This window comes from Neophocaena asiaeorientalis, unplaced genomic scaffold (genome assembly GCF_003031525.2).
Source record: "Neophocaena asiaeorientalis asiaeorientalis breed wild unplaced genomic scaffold, Neophocaena_asiaeorientalis_V1.1 scaffold134, whole genome shotgun sequence".
In the NCBI taxonomy this organism is placed as follows: domain Eukaryota; kingdom Metazoa; phylum Chordata; class Mammalia; order Artiodactyla; family Phocoenidae; genus Neophocaena; species Neophocaena asiaeorientalis.
This window is the reverse complement of record NW_020185339.1, coordinates 16,371,021-16,393,351: the sequence shown is the minus strand read 5'-3', so window position 1 is coordinate 16,393,351 and position 22,331 is coordinate 16,371,021. Positions and strand designations below refer to the sequence as shown.

Genomic DNA, 22,331 nt, shown 5'->3' with positions numbered 1-22,331 from the left:
CCGGGTGCGGGCTGGAGGCGGGGTCGGGCGAAGCGCGTCTTCGGACTTTCGCTATTGTGCCCGGCCCGAGTGGCGCGGTGTCTCCTGGTGACGGGAAGCGGCCGGGTACGACAAGCCGGGGCTCGCCAGGCACTTTCCGAACCGCTTTGCAGTGGCCCGGGGGTTAGGGGTACCCTGGCGGGTCAGGGTTGGAGGGGCTGAAACCTCGGGGGCCAGAGGCTCTTTCTCCCGCCAACCGGGGCTGCTCGCTGGCCGGGGACTGGCGCGCCGCAGCCGCCCCCTTGGCGCCCTCCCCAAGTTCTCGGTGGCCTGAGACTCGCGCCCTCCCGACAAAGAACTCGTGGGCCCGCCCGGTTCTCTTAGGGCTCTTTAAATGCGGCGCGGCGGCCGCTGCTGAGGTGTCCCAGGAAAGGGGCTGGCTACAGGAGACCCTGGGTCCCCACGGGATAGGATTAAGTAGTTCAGCCAAGGGCGCGGTGGCAAGCAGTGTCCGAGAGGGTGCACGGTAGCTAGGGTCACTTCCTCGCCAGGCGCCCAGTCCCCCTTTTAAAAGCCTTGGGTGCCGCGCCTCAGAGCTGCAGACCTGAAACGTCCTTCTCCAGAGCGAGTGACTGGGGGTTGGGAGGGGACGATCGAGGGGCGCCCGGGACCCCGCGGAGTGGAGGGTTTTGTCTGCGGATGCAACCAATTAAGCGTGTAGCCTGCGCTTGCGGAGCTGCGCGCAGCGCCCGGGGTGGAGGGGTTTTGTTCGCAGCAATTTCCAAGCCTCCGCGGGCAAGGATGGAGCGGGACTTGTCTATTGAGAACATTTAAACTCCGCTTCCGTGGGGTTTAAAGCTACTTCTTCGTTCTTTAGCCTTAAAGCGCTTCCTTCATGGCAAATAGGCCTATTAGAAAATAATCCTAGAGTCCCAAAGCTGCCCGAGAGCAAGGTGGGGAAGGCGAACAATGTTTGCTTGCCAGTGCGTTTTAGAAAAAGTGCTGTACCTTTTTGAAATCATCAAAGGAAACAAGCCAATCTAGAGGCCCCTGAGTTTTCCCGCTCTGCCCGGGCGACACTTTACATCGCGTTAGGATCCTGTTTTACACCTCCCAGGAAGTCACTGCCCTTCCCCCCGCTCTTGTTTCCCACACGCCACCCGGCTCACTCTAACTCTACTAATTGCCCCCCACCTCCAAAAAATAATCCAAAAGAAATTGCAGTGGGGTCTGGAGGTGATTGGAGGTTTTACCTTTGAGTTAAGTCAGAGTTCACAAAGAAAGAAAAATGTGTCTCCTATGTGTTTGCTCCGGATGTGCCCACTGGAGCTAGTGGTCCCACAGAAGCTTGCAGGAAACCTTCCTCAGAATCTCTAAATAGGATGCGAATTTTCATTGAAGAATTTTATGCATTTTAAGCTAATTCTCATTTAATAACCGAATCTGAATGAGATGTAAATTGATGATTCACTGGATAAATATTTAGGATCTGGAATATTAATCATCGCATTCTCTTAACCACTTGAGTATTTACTACTTGGCATAGAAGCCGTTTAAAGTTTTGCTAAACCTATTGATAGTTTCAATTTCTCCTTCCCAGACACTCCCATTCCTCCTTACTACCCACCCCCCATCCCTTTTAGTTTTCTTCGGTACACCCCCATAAGGGTTTTCTCAAAAGAAAGTTTTGGAGAAAACATTTATTTTTATCAAAAGACATTTAAATCTAGACTGGAGACCATTCCTACATCTCCAACTGGCAGTGAAGAATTGAAGCAATTACCTAGATAATTCAAGCAAAGCCTCCCACGACAGATTTACCATAATTATTTGGAAATTTTAGGAGGAATGGAGTTAAGTTGAACTTGGATAATTGCTCCAGTATTTCACTCAGTGTGTTGATTGAGTTATAACTGACCTACAATATAGATATACAGAATGATCAAAAGCCACCTTTTTCAATATGGGAGATTGTTGAAATATTTCTGATGTTAGCTTCATATTTCTGTTGTTTAAAATGCTGGTATAGTGGAGAGTAGTAGTTGTGTAAAATGTTTATTATTTCTATGCGTTGCCAAATACACAGCCTTGCATATTTTACACCTTAAAATGTATAACTTTCTTTCTAGAACAAGCAACCTTTGAACAGTCAGCCTTTGTTACCTTTTTCGGGTTGAAATAGAATCTAGCTTTCATATGCGAAATAGAATTTCCTCTATGAATTCTTGGATTACAAGTATAGTTATTTCCCCTTTCTGTAAACTCTGTACCATCATCATCCGTTTATGCTTGAACTGAATGTGTTCCAACAGTTCTGTTGAGCAGCACAGGCAGAAAATACAACTATAGAGTCAGGGTCAATTTCTTTCAGCCATTCTTGCCACAGCAGCATTTTTTTCCCCCCGAAACTAGGAGCCAACCGGTGAGCCCTCTCCTAAGAGACCAAGGGGAAGACCCAAAGGCAGCAAAAACAAGAGTCCCTCCAAAGCAGCTCAAAAGGTGAGATTTCTTACGTCCCAACTTTCTCAACGCCCAGAGGAACCTCCCTGTAATTTTCTCATTCTAGATCCGCACCTAAGGATTTCTCCCAAGTGGGTAACCCAAGACTCATTTCCTACCTTTAATATTGGTGAGATTTTCAAGCAGATACTTAGCATAAAAAGTTCATGAAGATGCCTTACAGTGCTGTTTTTAAACAATCACCAAATAATAAGAAACTTAAAACGGAGATGGGAGGGGGAGGTGGGGGAGTGGAGAATGAACAGTTAAGATTTGCACCAGTTGTGAAATAGTTAAAAACAAATCAAAGCTATAGATTTTGTCTGGTGGTGAAGTTTTTGCCATTTCCTTAAAAAATAATAAAGATGAATTTACTTTGTGCTTATTTACATGATTACTGGAAAACCAAATCCCACTATTAAAGTTAAGTACTTTGCCAAATAGATGATAATTAGAAGTAAATCCAGTTATGGGATTCTGGGGAAAAAATTTCACTAATTTTACTGCTTTAAATGTGCTGATAAAGTACCTTGTTTGTTTACAATAAACCTACAATATAATATAATCTCTCAAAAGCCTTTCCACCTCAGGTGATAGAGAAATGTTCTGAATAGGACAATGAGAAATTTTTTAAACAAGTATTTGACTCATTTATTGTATATTTTTGGGCAGGATAGAACCCAACCAAGTGTAACTTCCAGTGTTTTTCTTTATAAATTTTAAATTGCAGTTTAAAAACTTCATGTTTGGTGGTATTTGAGCTAACAAAGAAGAAATATCTCAGGATCAATGCGTAGACAGGGAAGGGAAGGTGAAGATAAAATTCACATTTTTTAAGCTTTACGAATAAATCAGAAAAAAAGTTTCTGTATTTTATTTGTGGGTTTGTATGCTCGTTAAAAACAAAGGTTCAAAATTCAGAAGTAAATTTTAATATATCTTTACAGTCGATTTGAGTACACCATGTACAGTATTTGTTGAAAATGACTGTATGCTCATCTCTTGAGGATTAATGTTTTGTGTGGTTTTCTCTGTGAGTGTGAGCACCTACCAGATTATATTTGATAGTTTTCAGTGTTGTAGACTTCCATAGCAACCAGTGATACATATAAAGTTATTTAGGGAGCAACTATGAGTTCTTCTCTGTTTTGTTTTAACAGTCTTGAACAGAGTTGAAAGAGCAGATTTCTGATATATTTAAATAGAATTGCTTCTCAGAGTGAAGATTTAATTGTACTCATATTTAATCACTAAACATTGAAGTAGCTCTAAATTATCTTGTCATTTAAAAGTGCCTGTGTAATCTGATATTACTAATATGAATACGTACTATTTGTTTTTTTACCTGCTTTATTCAATTTTAAAAAAGGGCCAATTTAACATAGGTTTTTTTTTGTTGTTGCATTAAGTTAATTTTATCTTAATTTTACTCTAATGGAATGGCAAAGAAATATCTTGGTAGCTAGCTGACAAACATTTAAACTATGATGTAATTGCTCTGAAAAATGCATCATAACATCTCCCAGGAAGAAATCTGTAAATCTCATCATAAATAAATTATTTAAAATTCAATACAAAAAAAGGGAAAATGAATTATCTCTCATATTTTACTGTATTACTCCTTTTTTGGAATGAGTAAAAAGGTGCTTCCATCACCTTCTCTTCAGTTTGAAAAGTTTGCCACTGACTAGCAAAATCTTTATTGACAAAAGGGAAGCTGAGACTTGTGCCTAATTTACCACCTAAAGCAAAATAACAAAAGGTTGGTTTCTTCCCAAGTAAGGTTTGACTTATTTTTAGTTACTTTGGTGATAGGCATTTATAAATGACCCTCAGGCTATTCATCTTTCTGATAATTCTTCATGTGTATGCACATAGTATTACAACTTCCAAAACAGAAGTAGGCTTTCTTTTTCCGAAAGAAATTTTTCTCTGAAATCTTTCATTCTTCCAGACAAAATTATTTCACACAATTCTGTTATAAAAGTCCCCTTTCTAATAAAAATGGATACGTATTTTTGCTCAGAACCTGACTGTTACATTTCTTCAGTTTTATAAATTACGCTTCATCTGGAGAAGATAACACTTTGCAAAATAATGAATGACACTGATGAATTGTTCACGACGTGTAAACTTAAGGTATTTTCACTTTCGAATCGGTATTTATTGAGTTTGCTACTACCCTATGTAAACATTATTATCAAACATATATTTGTTTATTAAACATATGTTGTATTCTAACAAAACATATTTTTGTTAGGACTTTGAAAAGTAATCTTTTTTAGAAAAAGTTACATTGTTCATAACATGCTAGACTGACCAGAGTAGAGATGAGAAGTCTTCTATGATTAATAAATTGGGAATTCTCCTGCAAACTGAGACTCACCAAAATGGAAAATATATAACAAAACCTGGTAAGTATATAAGAGAACAGAACTCTAAAATTAGAGGAGATACAGTGTATACTGGGATACTGACGATGTTGTATGTTTAAAATTTCTTGCTGCTTGGAGTTTCTTTACTTAACAAAGTTTGTGTTTGGACCCAGTAACTGGCCTTGGGGCATTTGAAAACAAAACTGCTTGTTGGAAAATTAGCTGTGTGACACCTGACAATGCATGAGGAAAGTTGCAAGACCAAGTGGAGGACTACTAAATTAGCAATCACTTTAATTTCAGGTCATATTCAATATAAACTTAATTTGTGTAATATATAAAACAAACATTTATAAAAACATAATTTGTTATGCCTGGAACTTTTGGAAGAGAAGATAATTATTCTTCACTTTGCTTCTATTCCGTTATGACAAATTCCCATGGATAACCATTATGTAGAAATTCTAGTTATTCCTAAGAACACCAATCTGAGTGCTCAAAATTCATCCCTGAACCAGTTTCATATTGTTATCTTAATAAAAGAAATCAGAAGTTAATGTTTTCCTGAATAAATAATTTATTCGTGTGAGTATGTGTGTGTCTGTGTGTGTGTCTTGACCCTTTTATTTATGTCTTAGTTTGAGGTATACCTGTGACCAGTTGGCTCTTAATTTCCTTTTTGTTTTGTTTTCCTCTCCTGTTTGTGCTGGATGGAAATACTTTGTATTTTCACATTTCTCATGTTTGGAGAGAAGAAAGATATAATCTCTTTTATGTTTAGTTTAGGGTTTTTGTTGTGCCTGTTTAATGAGAGAACACTGGAGGGGTTTCTTTCACTAATTCTCCAGTTTTTAAGGTCACAAGTCAAATTCATCTGTAAGTCAGGCCAATTGTCATTCAGGTACTTCTAGGGAAAAAAAAAATTCTGAGATTGAATTAAATTTTAATAGGAAGAATTGCGTACAAAAAAGATCTCAGGTGTGAGATAGCCCTACTTCGTAATATCACAGATTTGCTTGAACTTCCTTTTGACTTTAGGTTGTAGTGAAGAGAAAGAGCAAAGTACAAAATGAAAATACCATCTAGGTAAAGTATACTTCAAATAATGTGTTCAGGCAGACACCTAATTTATATTTTCCACTTGCCTAAACAAAGAAGACTTGATACGAATTGGATACTATAGAGGAAGATTTGTGCTCCTTTTCTAATCATGTTCCTAGGAGGTTGGTTGATTTTTCACAAATGATTACTAACACCAAGCACAGATATTTTAGGATGAGAGAATGGGTTTTCCTCATCATTTCAGTTAAATATTAGCGCATAGATGCTGAGCAAGGACATGATTTTTTACGGGATATAGTAGGTCGAGCTGAGGAGGGGAACCAAAGGCATCATTATAGGTAAGTCAGGGAAAGATGGTATTGGCAGTTGTCATACAATTCCAGCCTATGGCGTCTATGTTACTAATACGAGTTATTTTGAGTTCCTCTGTGTTTTTATGGGCAAGAAACTTCCACTGGGACTCAGGGCTCTATCTAAGGATACAGATAAATCCAGTCAGGTGGAATTACGTAAAGCCCAATTGTTGTCTCCATTATCTTGGTATTTTAGGCTGTCTTACCTAAACAGTTGACTCATTTTTTTTTTTTTTCACTTAACTTTGCCAGAGAGGACCGAGCCTTAATGTATCAGTAAATTCTCTCTCACAATGCCTTTGAGTCATCGTAGATTATGATCCAAATATGGAAGATTCAAATACATTTGAGTTCTTTTCTGAAATCACTTTACTTCAAGGAACCCAGAGATCTCATTCTTTGCCAGTTATTCTTCTGAACTTTTTCATCGAAAGCCCCTCATTACTTTGACTGACTTCCAGCTCTGGTTCATTTTTATCTCAAGGTCTCAACAGATCATTTTGCTCAAGAGAACATAACAGATTGGTATTCTGTTGCATTTCAATTCTTTTTTGAGACTAGATGGATGCTGAAGAGCATTTTATGTCAGTTAAATCATTCAGACCCATCTTATCTTGTTAGCTGACTTTCTGCAGTTTCCAGAGCTTGCTCTGGAACCATATAGCTTGGCACAAGGGTGGAACAATGAATATTATATCCTAGATGCTGAGATTTTTAGCTCTGAATTTTTATAGTGCCAACCAGGAGAAAAAGGTGAATGGAGAACTGATTCCATTTTAGGCTGCTGCTTTATTATTCTATATTGCTTTAATCCACTGAACAACGCTGAATGGCATCTTCTAAATGATTTAGCAAGGAGTAGTCACAGCCATTTTTTTCTCCAGGATAATGTAGGGAGTAGTTTGCTCGGAAGGTCACCCTTATGAACTCTCATATCATTGCTATTGATTTTTCTGATTACAAAGGAGGGAGAGGAACAGTTAAAGAGGAGAATCCTAAACTTTGAAAATAACTTTTCCTGTTATTTTGGCCTTGGCTTTAATTTCATGTTTGTATAGGTGAAGACAGGCATGTGTAAATAATGACATGGGAGTTGACAACAAGGACTTCCTTGGGGAAAATGAGCATGAACTACAATGGATGATAGAATTCACTTTTATTTCTTTTTTGGAAAATACGTAGCAATGGCAAACTTGTAATGCCTTTTAAAGACTAAAAATAGTTGCATGTACAGTTTGGAAACCCATAGAACTAGATTAGCAAAAAGGTGAAGTGACAATTACTTAACATTTAATGTGATTGATTAGTCCAGTTAATTTTGATGCCAGTGCACATTGATTTACACTCCTTATATTTTTGAAAGAGCTACTAAAAGAAATAAAATGTGACTCTACACTGTTTTTAGATGGCTCCATATGCTCTAAAGTCAGCAGGTCTTAGTCATATATACATATATATGTAAAGATACATGAAAACAAAGCAAGGTACTACTAAGCCCAAATATTTTTCTAGCTCTTTTGTGTGTGTGTGTATACAGATGCACTGATTGATTTGGAGTGGGGCATTCTGGTTTTTATGCATTATCACAGTATGATGTGAGCATTTAGAATAGCAAAAAATTAATAGCTATCTAAATTTGACCCAGAAGTCAGAACTGGCTAATGCGCTTGGTTCCCAATCTCAGCTCTTGTCTATGTCTTTATAGGAAACTTGGAAATATTTTACTTTTAACTACTCATTTGATTTCCACCCTAGAAGTTTTTAAAAAAATTTCCCCATGGCTACTTCATTTTGTATGGGACTATCTCCCAGAAGAACAGACCCTTTATTGCCTTGAAATCAGATGGGGTCTCAGTTCCACCACTTAAGAACATGGGCAGATTGCTTAATCGCCCATATAAACAGGGGTAGTAATAGCTGCCCTACTTAAATAAGATAATGCTCAGAAAATCACTCAGTACTTTGACTGGAAACTTACAAAATTGGGAGGTACTCCTTTTAAGGGTAACATTTTAAAATACGGAGGGAGTTAAGAAATTACATTTGACTACCTACTAAATGCTGTAGCTTTTGTCAGGCTTACCTTCCATATACATTAGCTCCTTTAATCCTTTGATGTAGGCATTATGGTCTTCATTTCACAAATGAGAAAACTGTGATTCAGAGATGTAAACTGTGACATGTCTAATGTTCAGCTCCAGTAAATGGGAGTACCTGGGCTTGAGTTCCAATCTAATTCTAAAGCTTATGATCTTTCCACTATTATGCGGTGTCAAATATCTCATAAAGTATTTGCTACAAGGTAGATTATGTTTTCTCCAGTAACCAGAAATGTAGGTTGTAAGTTAGATTTTGAGAAATCTTCGGAGGGGAGTTCTCTACAAGCTTATAAAGGGATTGGCAATATGTGCTTACTGCAACCCATTCCTGGCCCCCAAATAAACCAGAAGGCTATGACGTTGGAGATCATGGCACACCCAGAAGTTTTATTTGTTAAATGAAGGGGCTGGATGAAATGTCTTCTAAAGCCCTACCAAACTGTAGATTTCTAAAGGTGAGAGGGAAACAACAGGGAAACACACAGGTGATATAAACACCAGTGTTTCTTTCTTTCCTTCCTTCCTTCATGCAATAAATATGCAGTGAGCACATCTTATGCACCAGACACTAATGCTAAGCACTGTTTCCAAGATCAGGAGTTCTATTTGCTAGATGAATTTCCTTTTTTAATTAATTTTTTAGTGCTCATACATTTAAGAGCCTGGAGTACCAAAACTTCTTAGAGAAAGATATAATTACATTTCCCATTTAATAGTCTCCCCAATCCTCATGAACTTGCTTCTAAAGCATCTTATAAAATTAAATACACAGTTCTGAACTTACACTTTTTTTAAAAGGCAAAAATGAGAATGAAGACAAGCCAGGAGGGAATAATACTTTTAACATATGATCGTTGCAGACGTTAGTATAACAGGGCTGATAATAGTCTGAAATTCAGTTCTTACAAATGCAGAATTCCCACCCTCTCTCCCTACTCCCCCGCCCTGAGATAAGCAGTAAGTACTCAGAATAAGTTATTGTCTGAATTATACATGGGTTTGTAGTGTGGAACCAAATTCCACTCTGGCGAAGGAAAACCAAATATACACTTACACAGTATTGCATATGTTAACATATTAAAAACAAAACAAGCCCCCGAAATGTTTTGTTTGTTTTCTATTGAAAAATAATATTCCAAAGAGCATTAAACACAGGGAAAAAAGTCAAAGCCAGTGTTTTCCAATATGTAAAATTCCTGGATCTATGCTGGTTTACAAAGGAAAATCCTAACTGGTTTTGCAGCTTTTGTGAAGTTTGATCAGAATGATTAAATAATGTGGGTTTTAAGGAACAATGAAAACCTCCCAGATCGACGACACACAGCACAGCTAATGTGTTTCTTCTAGATGTCGTCTCAGAAGAGGGTTTCAGTTTACATGTAATACTGGCCCCAAGACCAAGGAGCAAGTTTGCTTTTAACAAGTCCAAGTGATAATCGTGATATTTTGCCCTTTAGTTAATGGTGCGAATTTTATTTTTGAATAGACTTTTTGTAAATGGGATGCTCGTTTTTAAGTCCTCTTGTTTGCAGGGCTTTCTCTCTCTTATGAGAGATTTGCTTTCTCTAACTTTAAAATGCAGTGAAACCGTCTTAGAAAACAACCCTCTTTTTAACAGACTTTAGATACACCCGGATCACATCATGGCCCCGGAACATAACCACCATACAGAAAAGCCTGGTGTAGCACTGTTAGCTTTTAAGATCTGCAGTCTCCTACTCTCAACCCCACCTACCATCCTCATGCCCATTAGAAAGGATTTCTATCTTCCATGTTTGTATTATTTACTACTGAGTAAACTGTGCAACCTTACAGTTGCTCCTAAAGGGTAAATCAGACACTACTTCTGTATTAGGGAATTTTGTACTCATATAACTCGTGATGTACTAGCCAGAGGGTCTCTTAAAAGCTTCATTCTTAAGGTGATCTATGGGTGTAATGGAATATTTGCATTGATTGAACCTTCTATGAGATTGGACTAACTTAAAGGAAAACTTTCCCTTTAAGAGTTCCATCTGGTTAGGAGTGAAAGAACATTTATTGAGCACCTCATTTATGGGAGCCACTTCACTCCTCACTCCTCACCGGAGGTGTTATCTCCATTTCACACCTGAAACCAAATTAAGGTTTTCAGGGACCTGCCCAAAGTCATAAAGCTAACATGGCAGAGCAGGGATTTGAATCTAAGCTTTCCAAAGTGGAATCTGTGTTCCTTTTGAGATCTCCCTCTCTCCCTGAGACAACACTCAGAAAGAGGGTGTGATTCACTGGGCCCTCCTGGCTTTCACTTAATTAACACATGCCCTTATGACCGAAGGTAAGACAGGACCACTAACCCTTGACAAGGAATGATTCCTTTGTGGAGCCATTCAAAGTAGTAACCCCTACTACTATGATTCAGAGTGCCCAAATCTGACTCTCAGGTGGAGCTGAGTCAGTGACAATTTTCATTAACTAAAATATCTCCTCATAGCAGCAAATGCATGTAACCTAAAGGGAGGTAGCGTTGTCAGGACAGTGAGAGCCCTGGCTTTAGAGTCCAACAGAACTGGGTTCCAATCCCAGGCTTGCCATTTACCAGCTTTGTGTGTGACCTGAGTTATTCAGCTAGCCTTTCTAAGACTTAATTGTCCGTTTGCAAACTAAGAGAAATAATAACAGCTACCTTACATGGAGGGCTGTTGTAAAGATTAAAATAACACATGCGAATGACTTAGCCCGGTGCCTAGGGTATTTTAAATGCTCAATAAATGTGAACTAACATTATAATCACACAAAGTTTGGGTTAATTCATGGAACCTGTTAGATAGGTCAGGAAGATATTTGGTGAGAAATCTTGTGACATAAAAATCTTAGTTTGTCTATGTACCTGTGTATTTTTGTACCTCTCTGTGTATCTATCAATCTATCGCCTATCTCCATCTATTTTTACCAGATTGAAGGGAGAAAGGAGAGTCATTTGGCAGTGTAGACAGTTATAATAGGTAATTTTAGTATCGTTGTACCAAGTACTTGCTGCTAACCCAGGTAACAAAAGTAAAATGCAAAATGAGTTATCCTGGCTCAGGTTACCTGTATTTTTGTGTTTATATAGCCTTGAGATGATTCTCATACACAGAAGAGGATGTACTAAGTTTTCTTTACTCTGAAAATGGAAATTATAAACATGTATTTTTTTTTTGGCTGTGTTGGGTCTTTGTTGCTGTGCGCGGCTTTCTCTAGTTGCAGTGAGAAGGGGCTACTCTTCGTTGCGGTGTGTGGGCTTCTCATCGCAGTGGCTTCTCTTGTTGCAGAGCACAGGCTCTAGGTGCGTGGGCTTCAGTAGCTGTGGCACACGGGCTCAGTAGTTGTTGCACACGGGCTTAGTTGCTCCGCGTCATGTGGGATCTTCCCAGACCAGGGATCAAACCCGTGTCCCCTGCATTGGCAGGCAGATTCTCAACCACTGCGCCACCAGGGAAGTCCCTATAAACGTGTATTTTTATAGAAAGTGCATGTGATATGTGTCTGTTGGTGTATTTGGGGATTGGAGTAGGCGTGATAAACACAGGGAAATTATAATATTAAAATTTTACTCAAAAGGGAAAAAAACAACTGTGATACCAGAAAGATCTTCTGTGAAGTAAAGCAATGAACAAACTGTTAAGATAGTTAGAAATATATTCATGTCAGGTTTGTGTTGAGTGTGGAATTGTTAATTGTTAATAATATACATTGTTTATTAATTATTATTTTTAGCATCCCTTGTTTCCATCTCAGAGAAAAACATTGATGATTTCTGCTAGCTTTTTTTTTCTCTCTCTGCTTTGGGTGAACTGATTGACAGGTGTTTGTTTGGGGCAAGGAATAGGAAATTAACTATGTAGAAGTGTGCTAATATTTGTTTTTTTGAGTTAGAAGCCTATATATTTTCACTCACATTTAGATTTGCTTTTGCCTAACAATGTGGGTAGAAGTGGTCTGTAAATTGTACAGTAATATATCAATGTTAATTTTGGTAATTTTAGTTGTGATATGGAAAGAAAAATCATCATTTAAGAAACATTAATTTTCTAAAAGTCTACTTTACATAATTATGGATATGTGGGAATAATTTTTTTTAATTACAGGTAGAAATAAGGGCAAAATGGCTTTTAAAAAGCATTTTCATGCATTTCAGAGATTACTCCAGGGGAATCTATTAGGGTAAGGGCTGCATAGATCTCTCTTTGCATCATGCAATGAAAAACGGAGAAGATGAAACTTCAAGGAGAAAGAGATTCTTAAAGCAATCTTAATACCTTATCTGCAAACCAGGACATTCTTACTTGAAATGTGTCCCTTGGTGCAGCACTTATAAGAAATGTCAGGTAGGAAACGATATAACTTCCTTTTTTATTTTGCAGAAAGCAGAAGCCACTGGAGAAAAACGGCCAAGAGGCAGACCTAGGAAATGGGTGAGTAGTAAGATAAAATTTCTGTTCTTTTTTAGTACTGAAAAATTTCTGTTTTTTTTTTTAAATAAATGACTTTTATTTTATCGATTACATGAATTTCTAACTTCTGATTTGATGCATCTTTGAAAGGGTTAAGGCAAGAAGCATATTATCACCACCTCTTACCCTCAGACTCCAGGAGTTTCCTCAAAACACTTTTCTTTCCTGGGAGTGTCTCCTTTTTCTATCTCTTATCAACATGAAAAGAGTCTCCACTCTTCCTTCAAATGGGGTAACAATGAGATGACTTGTTCCCTGGGTTGAGTAACTAAGGTTAAAGGGTATTATGAAACATTGGAAGTTGATTACAAATGGTGATAAAATTCAGATGAAATGTGTATGAGATAACTTTTTAACTCTTTCTTTTCATTTCTTTTTGTTGTTGTTGCCGGGATGGTTTGGCCTTGGAAATATCTCATTTTCTAGGTGGTTTGTGTTTTCCTTTTCCCGTTGCCTTTGTTAGGAAACCAGGTTTTACGCACCGGTTTTTCTTGCTTCCCTTAGTAGTGATTCTTACATACTGACGGTGGCTTCCATGCAGGTGTACCTGACCCCACAGGCACACAGATCCTGTATCTTTCTGAGGCCAGAAATTCACTGACCACTGAAGAGCTTTGTTAATTTTACCACTTGAACCTGGTTCTTTATGCTGCTACATTACCATGTTCTTCTGGTCCGTCTTTCCCACTGACCGAGGAAAAAAGTCTTAAAAACGAATAAAACCATTTCTCAAGAAAGATGAGGGCATCCTCTCTACCCTAGGTCATCTATGATGGCATCTTTGGCCTTGCTTTGCTCTCTTCCATGGTTCCATCTTCATGCTTCATCTTTTTCTGAAGTTCCTTTGCTGCTCTGCTGGATTGTATTTTCCTGTTAGTTTCCATTCTTCTGTCCTGCAGAGTTCTGCATCCCTTTCTATTTATACTTTGGTATTGCCTTTCATTCAATTTATTCATCTTGTACTTTTTTCCCTCTGCTCAACATGTGTTGGGATTAGATTTCTTAGCACAAGGAAATGGGGATGATCTTTAGATTAAAAACATCTCAGTGTTACAGTGTAACCTTAAAGTAAGAGCATTTTATTCAACCTTCTGGTCAATAAATGAATTCTCTCCAAACTTACCCACCAGGTGGTGATCATCTAGACTGCTTGATTACCTTTAATGTTAGGAAACTCATGTCCTCTTAAAGCTGCCTCTTCTTTCCTGGAAAGCTCTGAACATTAGAAAACACTTCCATCTGACTCCCTGTAACTTCTGTTCACTGTTCCTAGGCCTCCCTCCTGGGAATATACAGAGTAATTGTTATTACTTTTACTTGTGATAGCTCATCAGATATTTGAAGGCAATTAACATATACCGTTTGTTCTCTTTTCTGATTTGAATATCTCTAAGCCTTTCAGCTTTTTCCCATGAAGGAACATTCTTCTTCTTCTCCTCTGAGTATGCTTGTTTTTTTTTGTCTTTTGTAATATGTCACCCAGAACTAAGTATCATATTCCAGGTGTGGGCTCCATAACCAATGGGTTTATTACCTCTCTTGTTAGCCATATGGTTCCAGTTACATATTACTGTTTCATCAACCACCCCAAAACTTAATAATGTAAAAAAACAAAACAACAAAAAAGCTCATGGATCCTTTGGGTCAGGAATATGGACAGGGCACAACAGAAAGGCTTGTTTCTGCTTCAGGATGTCTAGGGCCTCAGCTGGGAGGACTCAAGCAGCTGGGCGTTACCTCTCATGCTTGGGGTAGAATTTGGAGGCGTCTTTACTCACAGGTGCTTTTGCAGAATTGGCTTGAAGTCTGGGTGCATCTGGGGGTGTCCTCTGGAGCACACACACACATGGCCTTTCTAACGTGGTGGTCTCAGGGTGGGAAGTCAGCCTTCTGACATACACTCGGGGCTCCCAGAGAGGGTGTTTTCCCAAATGAGGAGAAAACTGCAAGCAAGGCCTTTTTTGACCTAGTGTCAGAAGTCAAAAAGTCCTATTCCATTATACTCTAGTGAGCACAGTGTTGACTAAATTGGTATTGGCATACATATCAAATATAGGTCTGCCATTTTCTAAGCATCAGAACTAAAAGGACATCGTATCCCATTGAACTCATCAATAAGAAAAACCTATATAAACTTTCTTATAGGCAACAGAATAGGAAATGGGTAAGTTCTTTGAGGTCATGAGATTAATGTTGCTAAAATGAAATGAAATGCATTGTAAGCAAATACAGTGAGATTTAACCAGCACTCAGCTTCCATCAATTGTCCCCCAACCCAGCTTTATTGAGATGTAATTGTCATATAACCTTGTGTAAGTTTAAGGAATACAGCGTGTTGATTTGACTTATGTATTGCAAAATGATTACCACAGTGGCATTAGTTAATACCTCCATCATCTCACATAATTACCATTTCTTTTTTTGTGGTGAAAACATCTAAGATCTATTCTCTTAGCAACTTTCAGGTAAATAATACTGCATTGTAAACTATAATCACCATGCTAGATCCCCAGAACTTACCTTATTACTGGGAGTTTGCACCCTTTGACCAATATTTCCTCACTCCCTCCGCCCACCCCAACTCCCCCCAAGCCCCTGGCAACCACCATTCTACTGTCTGTTTCTATAAATTTAGTATTTATAGATTCCACATATTAAGTGATAGACAGTATTTGTCTTTGTCTGACTTATTTCACTTAGCATAATGTCCTCAAATTTCATCATGCAAATGGCAGGACTTCCTTTTTTCTCTGGCTGAGCAATATTCCATTGTATATGGCCACAACATTCCCTTCAGGCACTTATCCGTAGATGGACTCTTAAGTTCCATATCTTGCCTCTTAACTGGTCTTCCTACCTTTCACTTTTTCTACCTTTGGCTCTCCTATGTTTGCCAGTTAACCTGCATAGGGTATAGTCACATCACTGCTCTTCCTAGAAACTTTCTACGGATCCACAGCTGGCCACTGAATTGATTACAACCTTCCCTAGCTCTTCGAAGTCCCCACAGTTTATACCCACCTCCCTTTATGCCTTTATTTTCCACCACTCATCCTCACACACCCGATGTTTCAGCCAAGCTGGAATAAAATATGTAGTAGTTAAAGGATCTATGTTTTTATTTTCTCAATGGATTCTTGCTCATTTGGGGGATATCTGGATTCCAGGCACCTGATCTTCATGCTGAATGAGAAGCCCACGTGAAGCACCCATCACAAAATCCCTTGCCTTTCTGGGAATAATTGGGCCATCTTCATTGACCCTCATGATTTCTAGTTTTTACTGGCTGTGAGAATGGAAAATATTGTGTAGCTAATTGTTATAAGACCCCGATTTGTTCCCCAAAGAAGAGTTGTTCTACTTAGAAAAGGAAATAGAAGGAAATTGTGTATTTTTTTTCTAGACAGCGTGTTTCCTTTTTGCTTATATATATTCTGTTGGGTAGAGTGTGCAGCCAGTCACAGCAAGGCATTCAGTTCAAGGGCATTCTTTACTGGAAAGCTTGTACTAAAGAAATAAATTATTGCATTTTCCATAGGAAATGAGCCTTGTACTTTACAGTAAGTTCAATTCTTTCCAACAGTGTCATTCACTGATTTCCTTATATTAGAGATATATTTTTGAACTGACAGGATTTACTAGGTACAGGGCCTAAAAGCCAAACTGGTCCCCTTTTATTCTTCTGGGTTGTTTTGTTTTATAAAGTTCTTTTGCTTTTAAAAAGAAGTCTTGTACATTTTATGGTGTCATGTAACAGGGCTGGAAGAAGATATCTACCTTGTAGCCCTCTCATCTGATGTGACTGGGATCAGTACTTGGTAGGTTACTCCAAAGTTGATTAACCAAAAGTATGTGGACAAGAAGTTTGTGCCAGTCTTGCTTCTGCAGGGGATGGAGTGTTGACTAATCCAGTGAGGATGTTAACTAGATTTTGGTTAAGAGCACTTCTCTTATTTACTTTATTCCCCTTTGTTTTTTTGGGTTTTTTTCTGAGTTTGTATCAGATTTCAGATCTATTATTTTGATGAGCTGCTTTGGACTTTCACATTTTTTTGGTCTGGACGAGGTGAGAGGTAAAGGAAGGAGAGAGAAGTGGGACGTAACTTTTCTACTGGTCTTAGAGTTGGGAGCTCAGGATCTGGATTCAGGTGGCTTGGGTTCAAATTCTGGCCCATCACTTGACTAACTAGAATCTTCAGCAAATTACATGACCTTTTTAAAAGCACTTTAAAAAATTATTTTAACTGAGGTATAGTTGATGTACAATATTATATCAGTTTTAGGTGTATAACATAGTGATTCACAATTTTTAAAGGTTATACTCCATTTATAGTTGTTATAAGATATTGGCTATATTCCCTATGTTGTACTATCTATCCTTGTAGCTTATTTATTTTATTCATAGCAGTTTGTACCTCTTAATCCCCTACCCCTATCTTGCCCCTCCCCCTTCCCTCTTCCCACTGGTAACCACTATTTTGTTCTCTATATCTGTGAGTCTATTTCTTTTTTGTTATATTCACTAGTTTTATTTTTTAGATTCCACATATAAGTGATATCATACAGTATTTGTCTTTCTTTATTTCACTTAGCACAATACTCTCTAAAACTTCATTCATTTTTATGGCTGAGTGATGTTCCGTTGTGTATATATAGGGCTGTGTGTGTGTGTGTATGTGTGTGTGCGCGCATGTGTGTGTATACAGCACACATCGTCTTAATCCATTCATCTGTTGATGGGCACCTAGGTTGCTTCTATATCTTGGCTATAATAAATAATGCTGCTCTGAACATCGGGGTGCATGTATCTTTCTGAATTAGTGTTTTCATTTTTTTTGTGGATAAATACCCAGGAGTGGAATTGCTGGGTCATACGGTAGTAATGTTTTCAGTTTTAAAGGTCCAATCTCCTCCTCTTAAAAAAGAAGGTGGTAAGAGTGGTACATTTCTAATAGCATCGTGTGAGGATTAAATAAGGCAGTGATGCAAAGGGCTTAATAGAAGGCCTGGCACATAGTAAGTGCTCAATAAATGTTTAACATTATTATTAATTCCACTGTACACTTTCATGTAGATATCACTGACAGCCTAAACCCTAATAGCTTATAGCTACCTGTAGCTACACACGGAGTGAGGTGACAGTTGTGCATCAAACTCACTGAGTACCCTTGGCGGTATCATTATGTCTTCACTATACCTATGCTGAATATCATCAAGTTTAAGACTTGCTTATAAATAATACTAAGGTACATTTTAAATCTATTTGTAGTTAAGGAAAATTATTTATTTATTTATGGCCGCACTGCGCCAATCGAACCTGTGCCCCCTACAGTGGAAGCGTCAAGTCTTAACCACTGGGGCTTCAGGGAAGTCCCCAAGGAAGATAATTTAAATTGCAACTTACAAGCTTTCTTAACTGTAGAGGTTCATGCCATGTGTTGTTCATCAATTTGGAAAGTAGTATTTCTGCTGTGTGCCTCAGTAGGCACATGCAGAGATGTTCTGGCCGCTTAGAACCTATATAGATTTCAGTTAGTCGGTCCTTCTGCCAGTTGAAACTAGGCATTTCATATTTATTTGCATTTCTCGATTTTGGCTTAAGAATGGAGCCCATCACGTAACTGATTTAGCGATGGAAAATATTTGGAAAAAGTTTTAGAGAGTAGAGCTAAGGCTCAAGAAAATACAGTGCAGTAATAACAATGTTAACCTTGTGTATGAAATGCTCCATCCAGATGTTGCTTAGTGAAGCAGCCAGTGCTTCTGGAGGAAAAGAAGGAAGGACAAAATAATAAAGAATAAATCAGTGGGAACCAGAGATGTTTTTAGGTGTTTTGTTTTCAGAATATCTTTATGAGAAAGGAAATTAACAACAGAAGGGAAATACTCCCCAATGTGAATTAATGGTTTGTAAAGAAAAAAAAAAAGAAAGAATTCTGGAGATACTGAAATTGACCTAGAAATTGATCCAAGGACTAGATGCTGAAGCTCAACTTCAATGGGTCACTAGAAAGTTACTAACAAACCCCAGCTGTTTTCTTGGGTTGCTGATTCTCTTCATTTGGTAATGGGGTGTGTGCAGTCTGTTGATTTAAAAATATGCATTTCTATTCCATATCTTTTGGGGGACAGTTCCTTTATTAAAGAACTTGTGATACACAGGAAAGTGATGTAATTTCATTTGTTAGTCAAACATTCTAGATAGGCAACAAGAGCTTTTTGTTTTTCTAAGTTTGTAGAAATCTAGAAACTTACATGATGATTTTAAAATCAAGTAGGAGGAACTAAATCGGAATAAAACCTGTTACAACTAGACTGGTTGAAACTCTTTGGATTTCTTCTAAAGATCTCAAGCATTAATGTATTGAGGAACCTGGAAATCTAATGTTGAAGTTAAAACATTAGGTTTTCATTTCCATTACTTTTCCCCTCCAGATGTTTGTTACTTTTTTTTTTTAACTTTTAGCCATTTGTAGTTTAACACTTGCTTTGTTTAAACTGAAAATATTTCTTTGATGTTTAGAGAGGAATATCCAATAATGCATATTGCAGATAATTGTAACTTTTTACTGGAGTCAGAGGGAAAGAAATGACTTTGATAGAATATCAAAAACTGTCTACTAATGGAGTGTGTGAAGACAAAACCATTTTCACTTAGAAACTTGGAAAAACAACATGCTTTAAAAACCGGGAGATGCTTCCTCTAAAGCACATGAGCTTTTGACATATGCTTAATAATTAAGATATAAATCTTCTGATGCTTATAATGTGTTCAATATCGGTAAGCTATATTTTCTGAAACTATCTCCTTTGCAACATTTTGTGATAAAAATGGAGTTTTTTGCAAACCCTAATAGAACTCTGTGGGGAAAAGTGACTTAAGTTGATTTTCTTTTTTTAATAGCTCACTGCAAAATTCCCTAAAATGCTTATATAAAATTGCAAAATTAAATATGAAAGCACTAATAAATATATCATACTCAGAAGGCAAGAATTGGATTTGATCATTAGCATTTTGATTTAGTCTCTTTTTTTTTGCTTGTGTCAGTATTGAAGTCCTGTTCTTAATTATTCGGTTAATGATGTCTTTAACAAAGAGACTGATAACCAGCTCTACTTGGTCATCCAGTTCAGTTTGGTATTACCAGCTTCTACCAGATCCTGACCATTCAGGATTATTCAGACATCGACCTTGGGGTCCACTGCTCAAGTGATGCTACCACAATACCACAATAGCCAGGTGGTCTTATTAAACTATAATCAAGGAAGAATATGTTTTTCTCCCACTTGTGGATGAGTGGCAGATTATAGGCAGGAGGCAGATCAAATAAATGTCCTGTTTCTCGACCCAAATAATCAAATCAGTAAAATCCTGGCCAAGACAGTTATCTCAGTTTCACTCTAATTAAATGACAAGTACTATGAAATTCAGTGACCATTTTATATGACAGTAAATGTATTTAAGACTTTATCCATACTACCATACACATATTTACCTATGTTCCCCCAAATCTGAGTATTTATGGATGGCAGTAAATATTTCTAAAACACTGGAAACCTTCATATCATATATAAATAAAACTAATATGCCATATATATATATATATATATATATATATGTTTTTAACTAGGTAAGATAGGTAAAACTATTACTCCATATTTCAAGAGAACATTTTTGTTCTGTTTTTAAGAGTGGAATCTGTTTTTATTTTAAGATTTTTTTTTTAACCAAGGAATTCTTGATTCTAAACTCTTCCGTATTTGACACAGATATTTCATTATTTTTTGGCAAAATTTCAATCCAGCGGGATTTAATCAAGCCTACCGTTTCTTCTCTGGGCCGAGATAAAGACTGTTTTGATGAGCTATGTACCTTTGGGCAGGTCGCTCAGTGTGCCCACACTTTTTCTCCTGATAGGAACATTCTATCTATAACTAATGGCTGTCAAGCATTTGGAGTTGTAAAATACAAAAACCTTTATTGCTACCACCAGCTCTATTGTCCAGGGACTGATTGTTGAGTTTGTAAAGGATCCAGCCTCCTGTCTCCTTTTTTGTGTTGTTTTCCCTGCTCCCCCCTGCTGCCTGCCCTTTGGCCATTTCACTGCTCATTAGCGCCTCTGCCAGATGGGGGGGCAGGCCCAGGAACAGGGGTCAACTCTGGTAAAAGGCTTGGTGGGAAGGAGGCTGAGAGTAATGGCATACATAAGGTTTTCAGATTATCTGTCGACTTGATACATCCAAGCCACCCCCAAACCCTGTCCTTAGGGGTAAATTCAGTGCAGCCATGACACTGAAATTTGTTTTTTAATTCATTATTTATTCATTCTTATAATCAATGTGATTTTAGAAGTAAGACATCTTTTTCAGGATGCTATAGGAAGCAAAGTCTCTCTTTTATATTTCCTTAGTATTAATGAGTGGCTGCAGATCAGGCTTGATTTAGCAAGGCTTTGACCTTGTTCAAAGCCAGAAGAATTGCACTGTCTGCTCTTCCGTTTGACTCAGGTTGGGGAATGACAGTTCTTTAAATTCTGGCAAATGGAGATTGCCTTATGAAGCGGAAAGTGCTCTGTTGGGGTGTTAAAAGATCATAAAGCTCACCCTAGTTGTACGACCAAGGGAAGCCGTGTCATCACTTTGTGCTGTGGTTTCAATGCATTAACCCAGAAAAGGCACTTCGAGTGTCTCTTTGAACATAATATTGTGCAGAAGGCCCAGCGTGTACGATGGACACTGTGGATATAGAAGAAACTTAAGCACTTCGGTTCACTTGTTTGTTTGCTTGTCTCTTGCTTGGCTGGACCATTTAAACCCTAGGGCTCCAATTCCGAGACCTTTGATTTTGTGATTTTCCATTTGTCTAAACATTTTGCTAAAGTCTTCTGGCAATATTATGGATCAAGCCCTGTGCTAGGTCCTGGGAATGTAGAGGCCAACAAAATAGGTGGAGGCTGCCTTTGAGGTGCTCACAACCAAACAGGAAACCTGATGCCAGCCTGTTAGATTAACTACTCTGTGCTTCAGATGTTGGTGAGGGTAAATTAAATTCCATTTCAAGTATTTTGAGCTCTTTAGAATTTGAGTCCTTCTGTAGAAGTGATTATGTTGCTTTCCCAATCCTAGTAACTCTCTATATTATTATTTGAATTTAGCTGTATGTATAATTTATAAATTAGTTGTACTAGTGGGCCTAGAGTTATATCCTCTCATTATCACCATAGCAAATATCCAGGCTAATATCAGATATATACATGTTTGATTTATCAACATAGTTCAGTTTTATCCAGTTAAGGTAGACTTAAAAAGATAGGTATTAAATTATTAGATACAGGCTCCAAAAAGTGGAGGAGAAATGGAATCAGAAGGACGAGGATAATTCTCTTGAGCCACCGTATCAGCATATGTTGATCTTGTTTCTTCTCTTTGCTCATGCTATGTGTGTCAAATAATTTAAAAATCACTAGGTGTTAAAACAACTTGATTGTA

General features: G+C 37.9%; 1 protein-coding gene across 1 annotated transcript in view; it reads left to right on the top strand.

The window, feature by feature from the left end:
• Window positions 1-22,331, top strand: part of HMGA2 (high mobility group AT-hook 2) — a 136,594-nt gene that overhangs the window by 335 nt on the left and 113,928 nt on the right. The window contains exons 2-3 of the mRNA XM_024737024.1: window positions 2,392-2,478; window positions 12,753-12,803. Coding sequence (XP_024592792.1) covers window positions 2,392-2,478; window positions 12,753-12,803 — 138 coding nt within the window. The remainder of the gene's footprint in view (window positions 1-2,391; window positions 2,479-12,752; window positions 12,804-22,331) is intronic.